This window comes from Anomaloglossus baeobatrachus, chromosome 1, assembly GCF_048569485.1.
Source record: "Anomaloglossus baeobatrachus isolate aAnoBae1 chromosome 1, aAnoBae1.hap1, whole genome shotgun sequence".
NCBI lineage: Eukaryota > Metazoa > Chordata > Amphibia > Anura > Aromobatidae > Anomaloglossus > Anomaloglossus baeobatrachus.
Genome location: NC_134353.1, coordinates 28,294,615 through 28,320,926, shown reverse-complemented (window position 1 = coordinate 28,320,926; position 26,312 = coordinate 28,294,615). Strand labels below are relative to the sequence as shown.

Here is a 26,312-nt window from a genome sequence, read left to right as displayed (position 1 = left end):
GGTGAGAATCCTGTTGAGGCCTGTGGAACCTCCCGGTAAGCAAATAACAGGTGTGGGAGATACCGCTCCCAGTCACGCCCATGGGAGTCGACCAACATCTTAAGCATCTGCTTTAAGGTGCCATCGAACCGCTCGCACAGGCCATTAGTCTGTGGATGGTACGGGCTGGCCACCAGATGTCGCACCTGGACTTGCTTACAGAGGGCCTCCATCAGCTGGGACATGAATTGGGTCCCCCGGTCCGTGAGCATTTCCTGGGGAAAACCCACTCTGGAGAAAATCTCCAGCAATGCGGTGGCCACCTTGTCAGCCCGAATGGACGACAAGGCCACTGCTTCTGGGTACCGGGTGGCATAGTCCACTACCGTCAGTATGAAGCGTTTCCCGGAGCTGCTGGGGATGGCCAGCGGGCCGACCAGATCCACAGCCACCCTCCTGAAAGGCTCATCGATGATTGGCAGAGATACTAGTGGGGCTTTGGGGTGTGGCCCCGCCTTCCCCACTCTCTGACAGGTTTCACACGAACGGCAGTAGGCAGCCACATCGGCCCCCATTTTTGGCCAGTAGAAATGCTGGTTTAACCTGGCCTTGGTCTTAGCGATCCCTAGGTGTCCGGCCATCGGAATCTCATGTGCGATCCGCAACAACTCCGTCCGGAACGGATAGGGTACCACCAACTGTCGGTCCCTGGGCCACGCCTCCGGTGAACCCTGCTGGACCGTGGCCCGGTACAGCCGTCCTTGGTCCCAGACCACTCGCTCCGGGTCCGAGTCCGAGGGAGGCTGTGCCGCCTGCTCCTTAAGAGCTTTCAGGCTGTCGTCAGCTTCTAACGCTGCCTGAAACCCCTGACTAGATGTGGCCAGAATCGACGAGACTGTCACATCTTCAGTCAGTACCCCGGGACCTGTGTCCTGGCCTCCACCTGACTCGGCTGCCACTTGGTCAGAAGGGGAAGAGCTATCGGACCTCCGGGAGGCCCCTTGGCTTCCAGCACTCCCACTGCGGGTGACAGCGGCCACAGCCGCTGCGACCGTGGGTCGTGCCTGCTCCTCCTCCGTTCCTGACCAAGTCGCCGGTTCAGGCAGACCTACCTGGCTTCCTGACACCCCGGTTGTGGGGGAACCATGCACCGAGATCTTACCTGGGAGCACTTCCGCTCCTGGACCGGCCCCAATCTCACCTGCCTGTTCCCCTCCTGCAGCAACAGAACCCCGCTGTGAAATCTCTGGGGACCCCACATTTGCTGTGGTAGCCCCCACCCCACACACTGGTCCTCCCCCTGCAGCACCCTGCTCTCTGCTTATCCCTGCAGAGGGCAACAGATCCCAGCTCACAGGCTGATTACTTGTAGAGGCATTGTCACACCTTTCTCTGACCCCCTCCCCTGTCACAGCTGCAGCTGTGTGTGTGTCTATGGTGTCTATGCAAGCAGAAATATCAGAGTTCACTCCCCCCTCTCTCACATCATTCATAGATAACACATTAACATTGTCAGGAGTCATGTCAGTACGGGCTGAAGGTTCAGCCCTTGGTTGGGGCCCAAACTGGGAGGTTATCTGCCCCAAATCTGTCCCAAGTAGCACGTTTGCGGGGATCCGATCAGTTACCCCCACCTCCCTCACCCCTCGCCCTGCGCCCCAGTCCACATAAATGTCAGCAACAGGCAGCGCCGGGTCAATGCCTCCAATCCCGGAGACAGCGAGGGTTTTTCCAGGGATCAAGTCTTGGGGGGACACCATCTCAGGCCGCACCAGAGTCACCTCCGAGGCGCTGTCTCGCAGTCCCATGGTCACAGACCGGCCGACGGTGACAGGTTGGAAGCTGTCCAGGGACCTACCACCACCCCCACCCACACAATACACCTTGGGCGGCCCTTGGGACGGGGACGGAGCCGGGGCCTTGGGACGCTGAGGGCACATGGCCTTGAAGTGTCCAGGTAGGTTGCACTGGTGGCACCGTCTTGGCTCTGCCACGGGCCTGGAGAGGGGAGTTGAGGGGGACACCCCCTGCAGTCTAGGGGCAGGTGGGGCAGTCGCAGAATTCATCTTACCCCCTCTCCAGGTGCTGCTGGTGGCCGCTCTCCTGGCCTCAGGGGCCCGGTTGTTGGTGTAGTCATCGGCAAGGGCAGCTGTAGCCGTGGACCCCTTTGGCTTCTGGTCTCGGATGAACTGGCGGAGATCCTCAGGGCAGTTCCACAAGAGTTGCTCCGTGATGAACAAGTCCAGGATCTCCGGTCCGGTGGAAAGCTGCAGGCCTTGGGTCCAGTGGTCGGCAGCTCGGGCAAGTGCCCGCCGGTGGTCAGCCCAGGAGTCCTTTGGTCCCTTCTGTAGGCTCCGGAACTTCTTGCGGTAGGACTCTGGAGTGAGGTTGTACTGTTGGATCAGGGCCCGCTTGATGGTGTCGTAGCCCTGATCTGCCTCAGCAGGCAAGTCCCCAAGGATATCCAGGGCCTTACCCCTTAAACGGGGGGTCAGGTATTTGGCCCACTGGTCCTTGTCCAGATGGTGCTGCAAGCAAGTCCGTTCAAAAGCAGTCAAGAAAGAGTCCAAGTCTCCATCCTTCTCCAGCACTGGGAAGTCCTCAACACGGACCTTTGGAAGTTTGGTGTCTCGAAGGTCACGTGTGGCTGATGAGGGCCGGAGCTGAGCTAGCTGCAGCTGGTAGTCACGGTCTGCCTGTCGCTCTCGCTCTCGCTCTTCACGCGCTGCCTGCCGCTCTCGCTCCGCAGCCTCACGCTCTGCGTGCCGCTCCGCAGCCTCAGCGTCACGCGCTGCCTGCCGCTCTGCCCTGCGCTCTGCCAGGAGTTCCTTGTAGCCCTTCTGGTCTCCAGCCTGGAGAAGGGCCATAGCCATTTGAAGAAGGCTATCCGAGCCTCCCAGGCTCGGTGGAATGGCACGTGGTGATCTGCGGCACGCTGCAGAGCTAGGCGATTCACTGTCCCTTTCAGAGCGGAGGGCTGGCATCTGGCTCGTTGAGGAACCTTGGGTGAGCTCCTCCTCATCTTGTCCAGCAGTGCCAGGTTGCGCAATGTCCTCGGCAGAACGGTTTTCTGGCGTCGAGCTCCTGGAGGACTCGTGGGCAACCTCCTCATTGCTGTCCACAGCACCGTCCTCCCTCTCTTCGGCTCCTGCCTTAGCATTGGCCAGTTGCATAGCTCTGCTCCTGGTGCCATCAGCCATTCTTGCAGACTTTTGGTCACTGACACAGAACTGACACCTGATGCCTCCACACACCTTACAGTATCTGCACTCTGACACTCTAGTGTTGAGCTAGTCTGAAGACCCCAGCAGCCACAGCTGCTGCAGGCAGTCTTTAGTGTCTGGGAGTATGGGTCTCACACTCACACACACTATTATCTCGATCCCACCGCTATGCCACCAATATGTCACAAACCACCGGGGGGGTCACTCAGAAATCCCCCGCGCTGGCTACCAGTACGTCACAATCGGGGGGTAACAAGTGGGGGTCACCCCTCCTTTATACCTCCCGACCGACAGACAGAGCACGTGACGCGCTCTCTAGCGCCCCTCTTATAGTCAGGCCAATTATGGAATTGCCCGACAATAAGCAAGGAGGCCGCTATACTACTTATGCCGATTATTGAAGGGTCCCCGGTGAGAGTAAGGTATATATTCCCCGACCTCCGCGGGCGGAATATATAAAATCTCCCCGAATCTCACTGGCCTCCCCACAATAATCCTTGGCACAATTCGCTGCCACCAACCGATTTACGGTAACTATTAGCCGAACACACAGACGTGGGATTCAAGATCGAGATAACAGAACAGCCCAAGATTAATTATATAATTTAATCAGCCTAAAGCACACTAGAAACTACAATATATACAATAGGGAATCTACAGAATATACATATGTCAGAGTACAGTTACAATCAAAGCATGGGTTACAAACAGGCATACGCAGTTCCAGCAGTTACCTTGTTGCGTCTGGCCACAGGGGGGCGCTGTACCCAGGTTTCTAGGATCCTTCCCACAGATGTTTCCTACACGTGCCCCCAGCGAAAAGACCTTGGAAAATGGCCGAAGTAGGGTTATCAACCTGGGCAAATCCAGGTCCCCTCCTACCTTCGTGACCTCACAGGGAGCACTGCTCCACCCCTGGCTTGAGTTATGGACAATATCCCAACATGGAATATGGGCCATAACTTTGCCTGGGAGCGTCGTAGGCGGACGCCAACGCTCTCATTGTGACAGCTATGAATTTAGCTACAGAACGAGGGGACTCATGACCTGTCTGCCAGTTCCCCATTGGCTGATATCACGCCTGGGGCATTTCCCAATGTCCTGCTCCCATAAAAAGGGTGTGCCGGCATCGTCCGCATGCGGAGACACCATTTTTATGGTTGCCATATTTATCGGAAATATGGCTTGCGAGATATCAACCATTTTTTACTGGAGTCGTTCTGTCTGCTAGTTCCATAGCCTTGCTAATTAGCTAGCAGCCCCCACTACAGGGTCACGGCAGGGAGTCATCCTGTGTCCATTGTCCCTAAGCCACCTAATTTCCATATCACAGGACATGGCCATGGAGGTGTAAGTGGAACACTGAGAACAAGAAGGGAGGGGGCACTGCCAGGGAGTGATGAGGGATTATGACTGGAGTCATAATTCATCTTCATATCCCGGGATTTGCCTCACAGAAATCATCAGGGTACTGCGAGATAGATGACATCTACTGAGTAATAGATCTAGAAATCATCAGGGCACTGCGGGATAGATGACACCTACTGAGTAATAGATATAGAAATCATCTGGGCACTGTGGGATAGATGACACCTACTGAGTAATATATATAGAAATCATCAGGGCACTGTGGGATAGATGACACCTACTGAGTAATAGATATAGAAATCATCAGGGCACTGCGAGATAGATGACACCTACTGAGTAATAGATCTAGAAATCATCAGGGCACTGCGGGATAGATGACACCTACTGAGTAATAGATATAGAAATCATCAAGGCACTGCGAGATAGATGACACCTACTGAGGAATAGACATAGAAATCATCAGGGCACTGCGAGATAGATGACACCTACTGAGTAATAGATATAGAAATCATCAGGGCACTGCGGGATAGATGACACATACTGAGGAATAGATATAGAAATCATCAGGGCACTGCGGGATAGATGACACCTACTGAGTAATAGATCTAGAAATCATCAGGGTACTGCGAGATAGATGACATCTACTGAGTAATAGATCTAGAAATCATCAGGGCACTGCGGGAGAGATGACACCTACTGAGGAATAGATATAGAAATCATCACGGCACTGCGAGATAGATGACACCTACTGAGGAATAGATATAGAAATCATCAGGGCACTGCGGGATAGATGACACCTACTGAGGAATAGACATAGAAATCATCAGGGCACTGCGGGATAGATGACACCTACTGAGGAATAGACATAGAAATCATCAGGGCACTGCGAGATAGATGACACCTACTGAGTAATAGATATAGAAATCATCAGGGTACTGCGGGATAGATGACACCTACTGAGTAATAGACATAGAAATCATCAGGGCACTGCGGGATAGATGACACCTACTGAGGAATAGATATAGAAATCATCAGGGCACTGCGAGATAGATGACACCTACTGAGTAATAGATCTAGAAATCATCAGGATACTGCGAGATAGATGACACCTACTGAATAATAGATATAGAAATCATCAGGGCACTGCGGGATAGATGACACCTACTGAGTAATAGATATAGAAATCATCAGGGTACTGCGGGATAGATGACACCTACTGAGTAATAGAGATAGAAATCATCAGGGCACTGCGAGATAGATGACACCTACTGAGGAATAGATATAGAAATCATCAGGGCACTGCGAGATAGATGACACCTACTGAGTAATAGATCTAGAAATCATCAGGGCACTGCGAGATAGATGACACCTACTGAGTAATAGATATAGAAATCATCAGGGCACTGCGAGATAGATGACACCTACTGAGTAATAGATATAGAAATCATCAGGGCACTGCGGGATAGATGACACCTACTGAGTAATAGATATAGAAATCATCAGGGCACTGCGAGATAGATGACACCTACTGAGTAATAGAGATAGAAATCATCAGGGCACTGCGAGATAGATGACACCTACTGAGGAATAGACATAGAAATCATCAGGGCACTGCGAGATAGATGACATCTACTGAGTAATAGATATAGAAATCATCAGGGCACTGCGAGATAGATGACACCTACTGAGTAATAGATATAGAAATCATCAGGGCACTGCGAGATAGATGACACCTACTGAGGAATAGATATAGAAAACATCAGGGCACTGCGAGATAGATGACATCTACTGAGTAATAGATATAGAAATCATCAGGGCACTGCGAGATAGATGACACCTACTGAGTAATAGATCTAGAAATCATCAGGGCACTGCGGGATAGATGACACCTACTGAGTAATAGATATAGAAATCATCAGGGCACTGCGGGATAGATGACACCTACTGAGTAATAGATATAGGAATCATCAGGGCACTGCGGGATAGATGACATCTACTGAGTAATAGATATAGAAATCATCAGGGCACTGCGAGATAGATGACACCTACTGAGGAATAGATATAGAAATCATCAGGGCACTGCGAGATAGATGACACCTACTGAGTAATAGATATAGAAATCATCAGGGCACTGCGGGATAGATGACATCTACTGAGTAATAGACATAGAAATCATCAGGGCACTGCGAGATAGATGACACCTACTGAGGAATAGACATAGAAATCATCAGGGCACTGCGAGATAGATGACACCTACTGAGGAATAGATATAGAAATCATCAGGGCACTGCGAGATAGATGACACCTACTGAGTAATAGATATAGAAATCATCAGGGCACTGCGGGATAGATGACACCTACTGAGTAATAGATATAGAAATCATCAGGGCACTGCGAGATAGATGACACCTACTGAGTAATAGATATAGAAATCATCAGGGCACTGCGAGATAGATGACACCTACTGAGTAATAGATATAGAAATCATCAGGGCACTGCGGGATAGATGACATCTACTGAGTAATAGACATAGAAATCATCAGGGCACTGCGAGATAGATGACACCTACTGAGGAATAGACATAGAAATCATCAGGGCACTGCGGGATAGATGACACCTACTGAGTAATAGATATAGAAATCATCAGGGCACTGCGAGATAGATGACACCTACTGAGGAATAGATATAGAAATCATCAGGGCACTGCGAGATAGATGACACCTACTGAGTAATAGATATAGAAATCATCAGGGCACTGCGAGATAGATGACACCTACTGAGTAATAGATATAGAAATCATCAGGGCACTGCGAGATAGATGACACCTACTGAGGAATAGAGATAGAAATCATCAGGGCACTGCGAGATAGATGACACCTACTGAGGAATAGAGATAGAAATCATCAGGGCACTGCGAGATAGATGACACCTACTGAGTAATAGATATAGAAATCATCAGGGCACTGCGGGATAGATGACACCTACTGAGGAATAGATATAGAAATCATCAGGGCACTGCGAGATAGATGACACCTACTGAGGAATAGACATAGAAATCATCAGGGCACTGCGAGATAGATGACACCTGCTGAGGAATAGACATAGAAATCATCAGGGCACTGCGAGATAGATGACACCTACTGAGTAATAGATATAGAAATCATCAGGGCACTGTGGGATAGATGACACCTACTGAGTAATAGAGATAGAAATCATCAGGGCACTGCGGGATAGATGACATCTACTGAGGAATAGACATAGAAATCATCAGGGCACTGCGGGATAGATGACACCTACTGAGTAATAGATATAGAATTCATCAGGGCACTGCGAGATAGATGACACCTACTGAGTAATAGATATAGAAATCATCAGGGCACTGTGGGATAGATGACACCTACTGAGTAATAGAGATAGAAATCATCAGGGCACTGCGAGATAGATGACACCTACTGAGTAATAGATATAGAAATCATCAGGGCACTGCGAGATAGATGACACCTACTGAGGAATAGACATAGAAATCATCAGGGCACTGCGGGATAGATGACACCTACTGAGGAATAGATATAGAAATCATCAGGGCACTGCGAGATAGATGACACCTACTGAGTAATAGATATAGAAATCATCAGGGCACTGCGGGATAGATGACACCTACTGAGTAATAGATATAGAAATCATCAGGGCACTGCGGGATAGATGACACCTACTGAGGAATAGACATAGAAATCATCAGGGCACTGCGGGATAGATGACACCTACTGAGGAATAGATATAGAAATCATCAGGGCACTGCGAGATAGATGACACCTACTGAGTAATAGATATAGAAATCATCAGGGCACTGTGGGATAGATGACACCTACTGAGTAATAGAGATAGAAATCATCAGGGCACTGCGGGATAGATGACATCTACTGAGGAATAGACATAGAAATCATCAGGGCACTGCGGGATAGATGACACCTACTGAGTAATAGATATAGAATTCATCAGGGCACTGCGAGATAGATGACACCTACTGAGTAATAGATATAGAAATCATCAGGGCACTGTGGGATAGATGACACCTACTGAGTAATAGAGATAGAAATCATCAGGGCACTGCGAGATAGATGACACCTACTGAGTAATAGATATAGAAATCATCAGGGCACTGCGAGATAGATGACACCTACTGAGGAATAGACATAGAAATCATCAGGGCACTGCGGGATAGATGACACCTACTGAGGAATAGATATAGAAATCATCAGGGCACTGCGAGATAGATGACACCTACTGAGTAATAGATATAGAAATCATCAGGGCACTGCGGGATAGATGACACCTACTGAGTAATAGATATAGAAATCATCAGGGCACTGCGGGATAGATGACACCTACTGAGGAATAGACATAGAAATCATCAGGGCACTGCGGGATAGATGACACCTACTGAGGAATAGATATAGAAATCATCAGGGCACTGCGAGATAGATGACACCTACTGAGGAATAGACATAGAAATCATCAGGGCACTGCGGGATAGATGACACCTACTGAGGAATAGATATAGAAATCATCAGGGCACTGCGAGATAGATGACACCTACTGAGTAATAGATATAGAAATCATCAGGGCACTGCGAGATAGATGACACCTACTGAGTAATAGATATAGAAATCATCAGGGCACTGCGAGATAGATGACACCTACTGAGGAATAGACATAGAAATCATCAGGGCACTGCGAGATAGATGACACCTACTGAGGAATAGACATAGAAATCATCAGGGCACTGCGAGATAGATGACACCTACTGAGGAATAGATATAGAAATCATCAGGGCACTGCGGGATAGATGACACCTACTGAGGAATAGATATAGAAATCATCAGGGCACTGCGAGATAGATGACACCTACTGAGGAATAGATATAGAAATCATCAGGGCACTGCGAGATAGATGACATCTACTGAGTAATAGATATAGAAATCATCAGGGCACTGCGGGATAGATGACACCTACTGAGGAATAGATATAGAAATCATCAGGGCACTGCGAGATAGATGACACCTACTGAGGAATAGATATAGAAATCATCAGGGCACTGCGAGATAGATGACACCTACTGAATAATAGATATAGAAATCATCAGGGCACTGCGAGATAGATGACACCTACTGAGTAATAGATATAGAAATCATTAGGGCACTGCGGGATAGATGACACCTACTGAGGAATAGATATAGAAATCATCAGGGCACTGCGGGATAGATGACACCTACTGAGGAATAGATATAGAAATCATCAGGATTATCAGTTCTATTTAGTGTAATACTCCCCCCCCAGAGGAGTATAGGGCCCCGAGCCATGCCACAGTTCTATGTAGTGTAATACTCCCCCCAGAGGAGTATAGGGCCCCGAGCCATGCCACAGTTCTATGTAGTGTAATACACCCCCCCCAGAGGAGTATAGGGCCCCGAGCCATGCCACAGTTCTATGTAGTGAAATACACCCCCCAAAGGAGTATAGGGCCCTCAGCCATGCCACAGTTCTATGTAGTGTAATACTCCCCCCAGAGGAGTATAGGGCCCCGAGTCGTGCCACAGTTCTATGTAGTGTAATACTCCCCCCAGAGGAGTATAGGGCCCTCAGCCATGCCACAGTTCTATGTAGTTTAATACTCCCCCCAGAGGAGTATAGGGCCCCGAGCCATGCCACAGTTCTATGTAGTGAAATACACCCCCCAGAGGAGTATAGGGCCCCGAGCCATGCCACAGTTCTATGTAGTGTAATACTCCCCCCAGAGGAGTATAGGGCCCCGAGCCATGCCACAGTTCTATGTAGTGTAATACTCCCCCCAGAGGAGTATAGGGCCCCGAGTCGTGCCACAGTTCTATGTAGTGTAATACTCCCCCCAGAGGAGTATAGGGCCCCGAGCCATGCCACAGTTCTATGTAGTGTAATACACCCCCCAGAGGAGTATAGGGCCCCGAGCCATGCCACAGTTCTATGTAGTGAAATACACCCCCCAGAGGAGTATAGGGCCCCGAGCCATGCCACAGTTCTATGTAGTGTAATACTCCCCCCAGAGGAGTATAGGGCCCCAAGCCGTGCCACAGTTCTATGTAGTGTAATACTCCCCCCAGAGGAGTATAGGGCCCCGAGCCGTGCCACAGTTCTATGTAGTGTAATACTCCCCCCAGAGGAGTATAGGGCCCCGAGTCGTGCCACAGTTCTATGTAGTGTAATACAACCCCCAGAGGAGTATAGGGCCCTGAGCCATGCCACAGTTCTATGTAGTGTAATACTCCCCCCAGAGGAGTATAGGGCCCCGAGCCATGCCACAGTTCTATGTAGTGTAATACTCCCCCCAGAGGAGTATAGGGCCCCGAGCCGTGCCACAGTTCTATGTAGTGTAATACTCCCCCCAGGGGAGTATAGGGCCCCGAGCCATGCCACAGTTCTATGTAGTGTAATACTCCCCACAGAGGAGTATAGGGCCCCGAGCCATGCCACAGTTCTATGTAGTGTAATACACCCCCCAGAGGAGTATAGGGCCCTGAGCCATGCCACAGTTCTATGTAGTGTAATACTCCCCCCAGAGGAGTATAGGGCCCCGAGCCATGCCACAGTTCTATGTAGTGTAATACTCCCCCCAGGGGAGTATAGGGCCCCGAGCCATGCCACAGTTCTATGTAGTGTAATACTCCCCACAGAGGAGTATAGGGCCCCGAGCCATGCCACAGTTCTATGTAGTGTAATACTCCCCCCAGGGGAGTATAGGGCCCCGAGCCATGCCACAGTTCTATGTAGTGTAATACTCCCCCCAGAGGAGTATAGGGCCCCGAGCCATGCCACAGTTCTATGTAGTGTAATCCCCCCCTCCAGAGGAGTATAGGGCCCTCAGCCATGCCACAGTTCTATGTAGTGTAATACTCCCCCCAGAGGAGTATAGGGCCCTCAGCCATGCCACAGTTCTATGTAGTGTAGTACACCCCCCAGAGGAGTATAGGGCCCTGAGCCATGCCACAGTTCTATGTAGTGTAATACTCCCCCCAGGGGAGTATAGGGCCCTGAGCCATGCCACAGTTCTATGTAGTGTAATACTCCCCCCAGAGGAGTATAGGGCCCTGAGCCATGCCACAGTTCTATGTAGTGTAATACTCCCCCCAGAGGAGTATAGGGCCCCGAGCCATGCCACAGTTCTATGTAGTGTAATACTCCCCCCAGGGGAGTATAGGGCCCCGAGCCATGCCACAGTTCTATGTAGTGTAATACTCCCCACAGAGGAGTATAGGGCCCCGAGCCATGCCACAGTTCTATGTAGTGTAATACTCCCCCCAGGGGAGTATAGGGCCCCGAGCCATGCCACAGTTCTATGTAGTGTAATACTCCCCCCAGAGGAGTATAGGGCCCCGAGCCATGCCACAGTTCTATGTAGTGTAATACACCCCCCCAGAGGAGTATAGGGCCCTCAGCCATGCCACAGTTCTATGTAGTGTAATACTCCCCCCAGAGGAGTATAGGGCCCTCAGCCATGCCACAGTTCTATGTAGTGTAGTACACCCCCCAGAGGAGTATAGGGCCCTGAGCCATGCCACAGTTCTATGTAGTGTAATACTCCCCCCAGGGGAGTATAGGGCCCTGAGCCATGCCACAGTTCTATGTAGTGTAATACTCCCCCCAGGGGAGTATAGGGCCCCGAGCCATGCCACAGTTCTATGTAGTGTAATACTCCCCCCAGGGGAGTATAGGGCCCTGAGCCATGCCACAGTTCTATGTAGTGTAATACACCCCCCCAGGGGAGTATAGGGCCCCGAGCCATGCCACAGTTCTATGTAGTGTAATATTCCCCCCAGGGGAGTATAGGGCCCCGAGCCATGCCACAGTTTTATGTAGTGAAATACACCCCCCAGAGGAGTATAGGGCCCCGAGCCATGCCACAGTTCTATGTAGTGTAATACTCCCCCCAGAGGAGTATAGGGCCCCGAGCCGTGCCACAGTTCTATGTAGTGTAATACACCCCCCAGAGGAGTATAGGGCCCTGAGCCATGCCACAGTTCTATGTAGTGTAATACTCCCCCCAGAGGAGTATAGGGCCCCGAGCCGTGCCACAGTTCTATGTAATGTAATACACCCCCCAGAGGAGTATAGGGCCCCGAGCCATGCCACAGTTCTATGTAGTGTAATACTCCCCCCAGAGGAGTATAGGGCCCCGAGCCATGCCACAGTTCTATGTAGTGTAATACTCCTCCCAGAGGAGTATAGGGCCCCGAGCCATGCCACAGTTCTATGTAGTGTAATACTCCCCCCAGGGGAGTATAGGGCCCCGAGCCATGCCACAGTTCTATGTAGTGTAATACTCCCCCCAGGGGAGTATAGGGCCCCGAGCCATGCCACAGTTCTATGTAGTGTAATATTCCCCCCAGGGGAGTATAGGGCCCCGAGCCATGCCACAGTTCTATGTAGTGTAATACTCCCCCCAGGGGAGTATAGGGCCCCGAGCCATGCCACAGTTCTATGTAGTGTAATATTCCCCCCAGGGGAGTATAGGGCCCCGAGCCATGCCACAGTTCTATGTAGTGTAATACTCCCCACAGAGGAGTATAGGGCCCTCAGCCATGCCACAGTTCTATGTAGTGTAGTACACCCCCCAGAGGAGTATAGGGCCCTGAGCCATGCCACAGTTCTATGTAGTGTAATACTCCCCCCAGAGGAGTATAGGGCCCCGAGCCATGCCACAGTTCTATGTAGTGTAATACTCCCCACAGAGGAGTATAGGGCCCCGAGCCATGCCACAGTTCTATGTAGTGTAATACTCCCCCCAGAGGAGTATAGGGCCCCGAGCCATGCCACAGTTCTATGTAGTGTAATACACCCCCCCCAGGGGAGTATAGGGCCCTGAGCCATGCCACAGTTCTATGTAGTGTAATACACCCCCCCAGGGGAGTATAGGGCCCTCAGCCATGCCACAGTTCTATGTAGTGTAATACACCCCCCCAGGGGAGTATAGGGCCCTGAGCCATGCCACAGTTCTATGTAGTGTAATACTCCCCCCAGGAGAGTATAGGGCCCTGAGCCATGCCACAGTTCTATGTAGGGTAATACTCCCCCCCAGAGGAGTATAGGGCCCCGAGCCATGCCACAGTTCTATGTAGTGTAATACACCCCCCCAGGGGAGTATAGGGCCCTCAGCCATGCCACAGTTCTATGTAGTGTAATACTCCCCCCAGGAGAGTATAGGGCCCTGAGCCATGCCACAGTTCTATGTAGTGTAATATTCCCCCCAGGGGAGTATAGGGCCCCGAACCATGCCACAGTTCTATGTAGTGTAATACACCCCCCCAGGGGATTATAGGGCCCTCAGCCATGCCACAGTTCTATGTAGTGTAATACACCCCCCCCCAGGGGAGTATAGGGCCCTGAGCCATGCCACAGTTCTATGTAGTGTAATACTCCCCCCAGAGGAGTATAGGGCCCTGAGCCATGCCACAGTTCTGTGTAGTGTAATACTCCCCCCAGGGGAGTATAGGGCCCCGAGCCATGCCACAGTTCTATGTAGTGTAATACTCCCCACAGAGGAGTATAGGGCCCCGAGCCATGCCACAGTTCTATGTAGTGTAATACTCCCCCCAGGGGAGTATAGGGCCCCGAGCCATGCCACAGTTCTATGTAGTGTAATACTCCCCACAGAGGAGTATAGGGCCCCGAGCCATGCCACAGTTCTATGTAGTGTAATACTCCCCCCAGGGGAGTATAGGGCCCCGAGCCATGCCACAGTTCTATGTAGTGTAATTCTCCCCCCAGAGGAGTATAGGGCCCTGAGCCATGCCACAGTTCTATGTAGTGTAATACTCCCCCCATTGGAGTATAGGGCCCCGAGCCATGCCACAGTTCTATGTAGTGTAATACACCCCCCCCAGGGGAGTATAGGGCCCTGAGCCATGCCACAGTTCTATGTAGTGTAATACACCCCCCCAGGGGAGTATAGGGCCCTGAGCCATGCCACAGTTCTATGTAGTGTAATACTCCCCCCAGGGGAGTATAGGGCCCTGAGCCGTGCCACAGTTCTATGTAGTGTAATACTCCCCCCAGAGGAGTATAGGGCCCCGAGCCATGCCACAGTTCTATGTAGTGTAATACTCCCCCCAGGGGAGTATAGGGCCCTGAGCCATGCCACAGTTCTATGTAGTGTAATACTCCCCCCAGGGGAGTATAGGGCCCTGAGCCATGCCACAGTTCTATGTAGTGTAATACACCCCCCAGAGGAGTATAGGGCCCCGAGCCATGCCACAGTTCTATGTAGTGTAATACACCCCCCAGAGAAGTATAGGGCCCCGAGCCATGCCACATCTGCTCCTGATCTTAGAGGCCTGTCTGGTGAAGCCTCGCGTGTCCTTCATATGTGGACTTCTTATGTAGTGGACTTCTCTCGTTTATTGCCCGCCTGCACGTCTCCATTAATTCTTCCCCACACCTTACAGTCCTCCTACCGTTACCGTCTCCCTGTAGCGCCCCCATCTGTCCTCTCTTACATCTTTGTGTATATCTTTTTTCCCCTTATTATGTCTTGTCCGTCTTTTTTGTTCTTTCCTTCCTTGTTACCTTTCCTTCTCCCCTGGATTATTTTGTTATCTTCTTTTCAGGAGCTATTCACACTTCTTAGTTTAGTATCCTCTGCTCACATTCATCACATTTACTTTTGGTTTTATATTTTTCCCTTCCATGGTGATTTCCTTCTTGTCTGGTAAAGGATACACCGCGTGTAAGTATAGCCGCAGAATGTCTGCTGTGTACTACCCTGGGTCCGTGTCCTGCGCCTCCAGTACTAAACCTCTGTATATCTGCCTGTGACTGACTCGCTTTTGGGTGATCTGTATTTGCCATGTAACAGTTTCTTGGTGCCCATGCAAATGGATAGACGACCGTGTAATTCTTAGTTACACCACCCTCTAGGCAGTGGCGCTGTGCTCCTTGTGTCTTAGTAAATCATTATAATGTTCTGCAAGGAGTCATGGGGGTGGAGTTGCTCCTCTGAAGGGTCACGTTGATCGATCATCCTCCTAATGAAGTGATTGTTGGATAAATCATCACAGGCCACCACTAGTAACGATTGTTGGATATATCATCACAGGCCACCACTAGTAACGATTGTCGGATATATCATCACAGGCCACCACTAGTAGCGATTGTCGGATAGATCATCACAGGCCACCACTAGTAACGATTGTTGGATATATCATCACAGGCCACCACTAGTAACGATTGTTGGATATATCATCACAGGCCACCACTAGTAACGATTGTTGGATATATCATCACAGGCCACCACTAGTAACGATTGTTGGATATATCATCACAGGCCACCACTAGTAACGATTGTGGGATATATCATCACAGGCCACCAGTAGTAATGATTGTCGGATGGATCATCACAGGCCACCACTAGTAACGATTGTGGGATATATCATCACAGGCCAACACTAGTAACGATTGTGGGATTTATCATCACAGGCCACCTCTAGTAGCGATTGTCGGATAGATCATCACAGGCCACCACTAGTAACGATTGTGGGATATATCATCACAGGCCACCACTAGTAACGATTGTCGGATAGATCATCACAGGCCACCACTAGTAACGATTGTTGGATATATCATCACTGGCCACCACTAGTAACGATTGTTGGATATATCATCACAGGTCACCACTAGTAACGATTGTGGGATATATCATCACAGGCCAACACTAGTAACGATTGTGGGATTTATCATCACAGGCCACCTCTAGTAGCGATTGTCGGATATATCATCACAGGCCACCACTAGTAGCGATTGTCGGATATATCATCACTGGCCACCACTAGTAGCGATTGTCGGATATATCATCACTGGCCACCACTAGTAGCGATTGTCGGATATATCATCACTGGCCACCACTAGTAATGATTGTTGGATATATCATCACTGGCCACCACTAGTAATGATTGTTGGATATATCATCACTGGCCACCACTAGTATAGATTGTTGGATATATCATCACTGGCCACCACTATTAGCGATTGTCGGATATATCATCACTGGCCACCACTAGTAATGATTGTTGGATATATCATCACAGGCCACCACTAGTAGCGATTGTCGGATATATCATCACTGGCCACCACTAGTAATGATTGTCGGATATATCATCACAGGCCACCACTAGTAACGATTGTGGGATATATCATCACTGGCCACCACTAGTAGCGATTGTCGGATAGATCATCACTGGCCACCACTAGTAATGATTGTCGGATATATCATCACAGGCCACCACTAGTAGCGATTGTCGGATAGATCATCACAGGCCACCACTAGTAACGATTGTGGGATATATCATCACAGGCCACCACTAGTAACGATTGTTGGATATATCATCACAGGCCACCACTAGTAACGATTGTCGGATAGATCATCACAGGCCACCACTAGTAACGATTGTTGGATATATCATCACTGGCCACCACTAGCAACGATTGTTGGATATATCATCACAGGCCACCACTAGTAACGATTGTGGGATATATCATCACAGGCCACCACTAGTAGCGATTGTTGGATATATCATCACAGGCCACCACTAGTTACGATTGTGGGATATATCATCACAGGCCAACACTAGTAACGATTGTGGGATTTTATCATCACAGGCCACCTCTAGTAGCGATTGTCGGATATATCATCACTGGCCACCACTAGTAGCGATTGTCGGATATATCATCACTGGCCACCACTAGTAATGAATGTTGGATATATCATCACTGGCCACCACTAGTAGCGATTGTCGGATATATCATCACTGGCCACCACTAGTAATGATTGTTGGATATATCATCACTGGCCACCACTAGTATAGATTGTTGGATATATCATCACTGGCCACCACTATTAGCGATTGTCGGATATATCATCACTGGCCACCACTAGTAGCGATTGTCGGATATATCATCACTGGCCACCACTAGTAATGATTGTCGGATATATCATCACTGGCCACCACTAGTAGCGATTGTCGGATATATCATCACTGGCCACCACTAGTAATGATTGTCGGATATATCATCACTGGCCACCACTAGTATAGATTGTTGGATATATCATCACTGGCCACCACTAGTAATGATTGTCGGATATATCATCACTGGCCACCACTAGTATAGATTGTTGGATATATCATCACTGGCCACCACTATTAGCGATTGTCGGATATATCATCACAGGCCACCACTAGTAGCGATTGTTGGATATATCATCACAGGCCACCACTAGTAGCGATTGTCGGATATATCATCACTGGCCACCACTAGTAATGATTGTCGGATATATCATCACTGGCCACCACTAGTAGCGATTGTCGGATAGATCATCACTGGCCACCACTAGTAATGATTGTCGGATATATCATCACAGGCCACCACTAGTAGCGATTGTCGGATATATCATCACTGGCCACCACTAGTAATGATTGTTGGATATATCATCCCTGGCCACCACTAGTAATGATTGTCGGATATATCATCACTGGCCACCACTAGTAACGATTGTCGGATATATCATCACAGGCCACCACTAGTAGCGATTGTCGGATATATCATCACAGGCCACCACTAGTAACGATTGTTGGATATATCATCACAGGCCACCACTAGTAGCGATTGTCGGATATATCATCACAGGCCACCACTAGTAGCGATTGTCGGATATATCATCACAGGCCACCACTAGTAGCGATTGTCGGATATATCATCACTGGCCACCACTGAACTCAGTGCTAGTAAGGCGAGGGGTGCTGACATTTTCTTCATCCTCATTACATGTAGGGTTAGAGGAGGACTCTGGAGAAGCGGTTCCACCTCCATGACTCTTTACAGATTATGATGTAGCCCGACTGTTTTGGAAAGCATTTTTTCTGTTGCTTCATTGAGCTGAAGATCATTGCCAACCTGGATGGTGATCAGGGTCTACATCATTTATTGGTTCCCCATAGCAGACTACATCTGGGTGTCCGCCTGCGGAAAACGTATATGCCCGAAAATGGTGCAAGACAGCACATGCTAACTCTGTCTGCTCCATTATAATCAATGGCCCCGTCGGCGCATGCATCTGAAACACATTTTGCGAAGACGGGACCAGTGAACGTAGGTAGAAACGCAATGTGAAAGGCCTTAGGGGGGATGTTTGCATCGATTGCCTGCATGTTCTTTATCAAAAATAAGTTCTTGTGTTATCTACTAGACCATGATGCCTGCCATTAGTATGTTACCTGTAGAGGTGTTTTATGTCTCTATTAACGCATAACATTTTTATTTATAGATTACGTTAGTGTACATTTTCTTGTATGTCTTTTTTAATTTTGTGTTTAACTGGACAAAAGAACCCCACTAGTTAAAGAAGGTATAGAAGGCTTTAGATAGTGCCTCCTTCTTTGAAAGGTCTCTTGACCAAGAGAAGGTGGCAAAGTATTTTCCTCCTGCTTAGACTTCCCCTGTGATCTGCGGGGAAACATGGCGGTAATTTGTACAATTTCCCTGAAGCAACACCACAGGGGAAACTGAGTGTTACATGGAGTCTAATATAGGACATGATGGACCCTCCAGAGACGCCCTCCATAAGTGCTCTATACTCCCACTCAGAGATGGGGATCCCTCACAATGGACCCTCTGGTACCCCAGAGTCCACCAGTTGGGTTTATGAACAGACAGCCCATTCTATCCCAGATTTATGGATATGCACATTTAGACATATCGGTCATTTGAAGCGTCCCCACTTTTTGTGATGTGCATAGATGTAAAGACCCAGTGTGACTGAGCCTGGTGGCATCCATGTACCATCATCATCCTCCACACCTCTTACTTCCAAGCTTTTCTACTTGGAACCTTCATATGAAGTGGTGCTCCCTTAGAAAGAGCCCAAATCCAAACATGGAGGGAACGTGTTCCACCAACAGCTGTCTCTTCTGACTGCCCATTGTGGCCAAGTGTTGGGGCGTTTTCAGTTAGGAGAGAGAGCTGCTGCCACACTTCTCTGGTTGGACCTTCTCGGGTACTCGGGAGACCCCCGGCTCATCAGCTGGTCAGGTAATCCCACCAAAATCAACAGGTTCGGAAGCTTTTACTTTATGTATGACTAGTTCACAAGGTTTTGTGTCATTCGACCCAATCTACCATATCCAGAAGAGTCCTAGTGACCTATCGCCAATGACTCAAATCTAAGTGCCTTCCATTAGTAATTGCTCCTTTATTTTCTCCCCCAGAATGAAAGATCCCAGCAGGAAGAACGTCGTCTTCGCTCAGTTCCGAAAAAATGAACGGGATAAGCAAAAACTCATAGAAACCGTGGCCAAGCAGCTTCGGGGGCTGATCAACAGCCACCATTCGTGAAGCTGCGAACCATCATCGGACTGTGCCAGCCGTCATACCCTGGCCGCGACTGGACCTCACATCTAGTATATAGCGGGGGGCACCCTCTCGTAAATCGTACTGCTGGGCCAGGACTAGACAAGGGGGTATAGGATGTTGTCACGCTTTTGGCAGGTGCTGGGGGCTGTTCTTTACTATTGCACTGATCTTCTAGTTTTGACATGTACAGGGTTTGAAAATGTCAATTTTTCATGTTTTTCGTACACAGGACTCATGACGTAGCACTGACGCCCAACGTCTTATAGGTAAACGGAATTGGGAATATAAGAGAGGTGCACTCCGACCTGTACGTTTCCTTCTCACTCATCCATGGGTTCAGTGGAGGAACATGGGGTGAGGTCTCCAGTACTGGAAATACTGAGCATATCCTAACATGAGGGACTTTATTACTATAGTGCAGGATCTGGGCCTTGGGACGCCGCCCGGCTCTTTACTAATTCTTCAACTGATCTTTATTTTATTTTTTGTTTTGTTTTTTCATGCCAAACATTTCCGACAACGATCTATTCTAAATTCTTTCTTCATTTTTGTCCAAACAGAAGATAACATGGATGGTCTCCATGATCCTTTATCTACACCATAGGAAATTAGTATTCAGTGTCCTTTCATCTCCGGCGGGACGTATCTGGAATTCCTTAACTTTGATCTTTTGTTTTTCGTTTGCGTTTGGAAGCTCGGTTTATGTCCGTTATGTCTGGAAAAGACACCTATAAAACTAATAAACGTGTTAGGAAAGGGAAGAACTGTGATACATTTTGGGAATCCTTGGACCATTATGGAAGACAACACTGACGTGTTTCACCATCTTTTGTCCTTCACAATTAGACCTGACGAGGGCTTTGTAGGCCTCTGTCTTCTGACGTGATGACACTATGTAAAGTGGAAAACCTCTTCTATACTTTTTCTGAGAGCAGCCGTTCTGATAGTCTTTATTGGAGGATGATGTCCTCAAAATTAACTCCTACTACTATGTTTAGACATCCATCGATGGTAGATATCAACTCAACGAGTCTTCGATACATTGGAAGAACCTCTGAGGTGTGGAGAACACTGAACAGAAGGCGAATGTCTCATCACTACTAGGTGCTGGGAGTTGTGGTGCTTCCACATGTTGTGTATGGAGTCTCTTCATTTCATCCTCTTTTTGGATGTCTCTACAGACTGATTGCCAACCATGTTCAGACCCAGAGGTCTTTGAGGAGCCATTTCTTTATCTCTAACCAAGCAATCTCCATTCCTCTGCTTGAGATGTCCTTTGTCGTGTCATTTCTATGGTTGGGATACTAACTCCATTCCTCATGCTCTGAGGATAGGTCTAATCACTATCTTATGTGGTCCAGGCCAGGTCACGTCATACGTTGGCTCCAGAATGAAATGTTTCCTCTAATTTTATCACAAGCAGAGGAAGGAAGCACAATGTGTCCGGTTTCGCGACCTGACTTAACACTTAATGCCATATTGTTTACAGAACAGGGTTCTTTTTGCACATTAAGTAATTTGCCACCAAAGTGAGAAGACTCGCTAACTTTTTTTTTACGTTTCTGTCTAATTTTTGTCCTTAAATAGAAAACTGATATTCCAGAAACATCCTCAATTAAAGATAAAATTAGGAAAGATCCGCTGTAGGAACCAGAAATAAAAAGAATGCTTAAGGTAAAACAGATCCATAGATCACTTTGTGGATCAGTTAGAGTTGACTTATGATATAGTTGCCCGTGGAGTCACCTGGCATCAAGTGACATGAATATATGCAGTGTTGGTGCGGTCTACGCCCTCTGTGCAGTTAGGCCCCATTTCGACATCTGTGATTTTGGCATCCATAATAAATGGCTGTCCAACCCAAGGACAGAAGCTCGATGCATCCTTAGTAGTGATGAGCGGGCACTACCATGCTCAAGTGCTCGGTACTCATAACTAGTGATGAGCGGGCACTACCATGCTCAAGTGCTCGGTACTCATAACTAGTGATGAGCGAGCACTACCATGCTCAAGTGCTCGGTACTCATAATTAGTGATGAGCGAGCACTACCATGCTCGGGTGCTCAATACTCGTAACTAGTGATGAGCGGGCACTACCATGCTCGGGTGCTCAGTACTGGTAACTAGTGATGAGCGGGCACTACCATGCTCAGGTGCTCTGTACTGGTAACTAGTGATGAGCGGGCACTACCATGCTCGGGTGCTCAGTACTGGTAACTAGTGATGAGCGGGCACTACCATGCTCGGGTGCTCAGTACTGGTAACTATTGATGAGCGGGCACTACCATGCTCGAGTGCTCAGTACTGGTAACTAGTAATGAGCGGGCACTACAATGCTCGGGTGCTCAGTACTCGTAACTAGTGATGAGCGGGCACTACCATGCTCGGGTGCTCAGTACTGGTAACTAGTGATGAGCGGGCACTACCATGCTCGGGTGCTCAGTACTGGTAACTAGTGATGAACGAGCACTACCATGCTCGGATGCTCGGTACTTGTAACAAGCAGTTGGATGCTCACATGGGCATGATTCGAGTACCCGAGTATAATTTAAGTCAATCAGGGACTCGAAAAGATTTGTCGGCAAAAATGCTCGAGATCCCATTGACTTCCATTATACTCAGATACTCTCTAGTTGTGCCCATTCGAGCAGCCATTGCTTGTTACGAGAGCTCTGAGCATGGCAGTGCTCGCCCATCACTAATCCTTAGCACTGGCAAAACAGTTTAGTGCACCTTCCTGTCTACTAATTTTCTATCTATCTCCACCATACTTTGTGGCTCCTGTTAAGTTCTGAGGGGAGCAGAGATGGATCTGAAACCAGTAGGTGAGAAGATGCAGTGAACTATGTGACCACGTCATTGGTGCACCGAGCAACTGTGCTTGGTTAGAACAGTCCTTTTTTATGGCCTGAACTAAAAGTTTCATCGGGATTTATGGTAGAGTCATCAGACAGGTCTTGTAGCCGTAATACGGATGCTAAAATTCTCACCTTACAACAGCTTGATAGCATTTCAAGAGGGCATCATATAATGAAAGCCGAAAAGTAGCAAGGTTCCTATGTGCCAGTATCCCTCCCATTGAGGCAGTCCGGTCAGCATTCATTACACAGGGAAGGAAGTATTTTCTCTCTTTTAAAACTGTATTACTTGGATGCATCCATAGTATTCTTTGTGTCCATGTTATAGAAGACACCAAACACTTGTACATATTGTCAGCGTATCCAAATGTCACATGGACATGTCACGTCCACTCCTCTGTCCTTTGCCGAAACTGGATGGACGTCTAGACTAATGGTGACATCTCCCAAACTCGAATTGGCAACTGAGCTACCAAATTAAAACCTCTTCTTAAAAATGAAGACCTATATATCATCAGTGCCAAAACTACTTTGACCATAAAGGTTTTGCCAAGAAGAAGTGTCGAGAAACTCTACGTGTATATTATTTTTGCCGTAGCTAAACCTAGAGCTGCATTCACAATTCTGCCGGCTTTCCGGGCACACTAGGTGCTCCAAACATGCCGATTTGTTCTACATAAGATCCTTTCCGTTACTTTGAATGTTCCCAACACACATCATCGGGCAACTGAGAAGATTGAGGCTCTATAGCCCGAGTGTTAACAGAATGGCAGAAACTGTAGTAGTGCTAGATAGTTTCGGAACGCAACGACGCTTTAGCGGATATGAACGTGAAGCCACAATTTGGATTTCTTCGGATAAATACGATTTAACGTTTCTGGATTTAACAACAGATGGAGGAGTCGTTCAACCTGAAGGGAAATAGTTGTATTGATACCGAATCTCGTACCTTTGATACCGGTAGCTACCCTGATACACAATGGTTCAAGGTGGAAGGTTCCTACTATCGTAGTCATCCGCGGACTGAGATTATTAACGGTGCCAAATAATGTGTAGGTGGATCTACTTCTCCAGTGCCACATACTAAAAATGAATCACTACGTCCCATGAAATGGCTGGAGAATATATATTGACCCGTCTTGGAGATATCTCCTCAGAAAGCTCGGCAAGACGGGACAGTCACTAGTTGAAGGAACAAGGCAACAGTGCCTGGTCTATTCTCATTGATCCCGATAGAATCAGAAAGTCACGCTACTGAGGCATGGATACTTGGCACTCATGCAAGTGCAGTATCTGCTCCGGAGAGGCCAGAAGTTTGTCCTTGGTTCCTTATTGACCTAAAACTAGAATTCGGCAAAGGGCAGGAGTGAATGGAACCCTAGAAAGTAGAGTTGAGCGGACTGGTAATAATCGGGGTCCAGTGGATCCGCGGCGGGTTGATAAAGAAGTCTGGATCCAATCCGGAATCCGGCACCATATATGTCAATGGGGAGTGGAATCCGGGGACGAGAGCGCTCAACACTACTAGAAAGGCAAGCTAAAGCTATAAACTGCACCGCGAGTGGCACGAATCCAATGATTGTTGCCTTTTTCATGCACCTTCTACGCCTACACCCAACACTGGGGGGGGGGCCATGAGAGAGACCGTGAGGTGAGCTTTAGCTTATGGCAGCCCCCAATTGTGTGACAGAAATAAACTTACTTGACAATAGAGTTAAACCAGGATGACAAAAGGGAAACTTGTATTTTTCCAAACGGGATTGGTCAAAAGTAATAAGGGGAAACCATAATCCCGTTAGCAACAGTGCACTTTTACTGCTTCTTCTGCCAGAGAGGGGGCCTACCCTTCGGCTTTTATTTTTTTATATTTTTTTTTTTTTTACGCTGGAGGCTATGATGATCAGGTCGGAGCCTCCCCACGTTCTTTTGTGTTTTAAAATAGACTTAAGAAGGAGCGCCCCAGAGGTATCGTAGGTTCAGGGCAGGAATGTTAACCAGAAGTTACCGGGTGTCGCACTGTTTGTTAGAATTTTTGTTGACTGGAAATGTAATAAATTGCTTCCACACCCCTTGTACTATATTATCTTCCTTACAGAGCCAGAATAAAATGTACTAAATGCAGATTGCTGTGATTTTATTTTCATATTTTCCTCCTTAAAGGGACATATCATTGGAACTGTCAGTCTTTAGATTGGGACTTTAGTACAATCTCCTATAAATGCCCAGACAAAGTTAAGGACCCCACCTAATATCAGCGTGACCCATTGATATCGACGAGTTTGGCCGACGTACTAATACGTATGAAGGAACAGAAGAGGATGTCTGATCTCAGGCTGCAGATCGCATTGTTAACCCAGAGATTAGCCACCAGCCGACTTTATACAACAGCTTACCCATAGTATGGGAGAGTCGGCGGGTCCTTGTCTGGCCGGCAGCCATCTAATGTTTATGGTCGGCTTTAAGGGTGCTTTACACGCTGCGACATCGCTAGCGATCTCGTTAGCGATGTAACACGCCAGATCGCAGATGCGATCTGCCGAGATCGCACATAGGTCGTTTTTATAGCGCCGGTCACATGTGCGATCACGGCAAATGTCGCAGCATGTAAAGCACCGTTTAGTCTTGTCCTCCAGCACCCGAGGCTGAAGGATTTCTTTAGACCTGTGCTCCAAAAACCAAGGCTGAAGGATTTCTTCAGTTTTGTCCTCAAGTACCCGATGCTGCAAGATGTCTTTAGTCCTGACCTCCAGAACCTGAGGCTGCTGAATTTCCTTAGTTCTGTCCTCCAGAACCCAAGGATGCAGGATGTCTTTAGTCCTGTTCTCAAGAACCCAAGGCTGCAGGCTTTCTTTAGTCCTGTCCTCAAAAACCTGAGGCTGCAGGATGTCTTTAGTCCTATTCTCTGTAAATTAATGCTGCAGTTGTCCTGTCCTCAAGAACCCGAGGCTGCAGGATTTCTTTAGTCTTGTCCCCTGTAAACCGAAGGTACAGGATGTCTTTAGTCCTGTCCTCGAGAACCCGAGGCTGCAGAATGTCTTTAGTCCTGTCCTCGAGAACCCGAGGTTGCAGGATGTCTTTAGTCCTGTCCTCGAGAACCCGAGGTTGCAGGATGTCTATAGCCCTGTCCTTAAGAACCCGAGGCTGCAGGATTTCTTTAGTCCTGTCCTCGAGAACCCGAGGCTGCAGAATGTCTTTAGTCCTGTCCTCGAGAACCCGAGGTTGCAGGATGTCTATAGCCCTGTCCTCAAGAACCCGAGGCTGCAGGATTTTCTTTAGTCCTGTCCTCGAGAACCCGAGGCTGCAGAATGTCTTTAGTCCTGTCCTCGAGAACCCGAGGTTGCAGGATGTCTATAGCCCTGTCCTCGAGAACCCGAGGTTGCAGGATGTCTATAGCCCTGTCCTCAAGAACCCGAGGCTGCAGAATGTCTTTAGTCCTGTCCTCGAGAACCCG

General features: G+C 48.5%; 1 protein-coding gene across 2 annotated transcripts in view; it reads left to right on the top strand.

The window, feature by feature from the left end:
• Positions 1 to 24,982, top strand: part of EXOC6B (exocyst complex component 6B) — a 299,724-nt gene extending 274,742 nt beyond the window's left edge. For both annotated transcript variants that reach the window (XM_075346201.1, XM_075346210.1), the window contains one exon: positions 19,859 to 24,982. In XM_075346201.1, the coding sequence (XP_075202316.1) occupies positions 19,859 to 19,985 (127 nt within the window). In that variant the 3' untranslated portion in view covers positions 19,986 to 24,982. The remainder of the gene's footprint in view (positions 1 to 19,858) is intronic.
• The last annotated feature ends 1,330 nt before the right edge of the window (positions 24,983 to 26,312 follow it).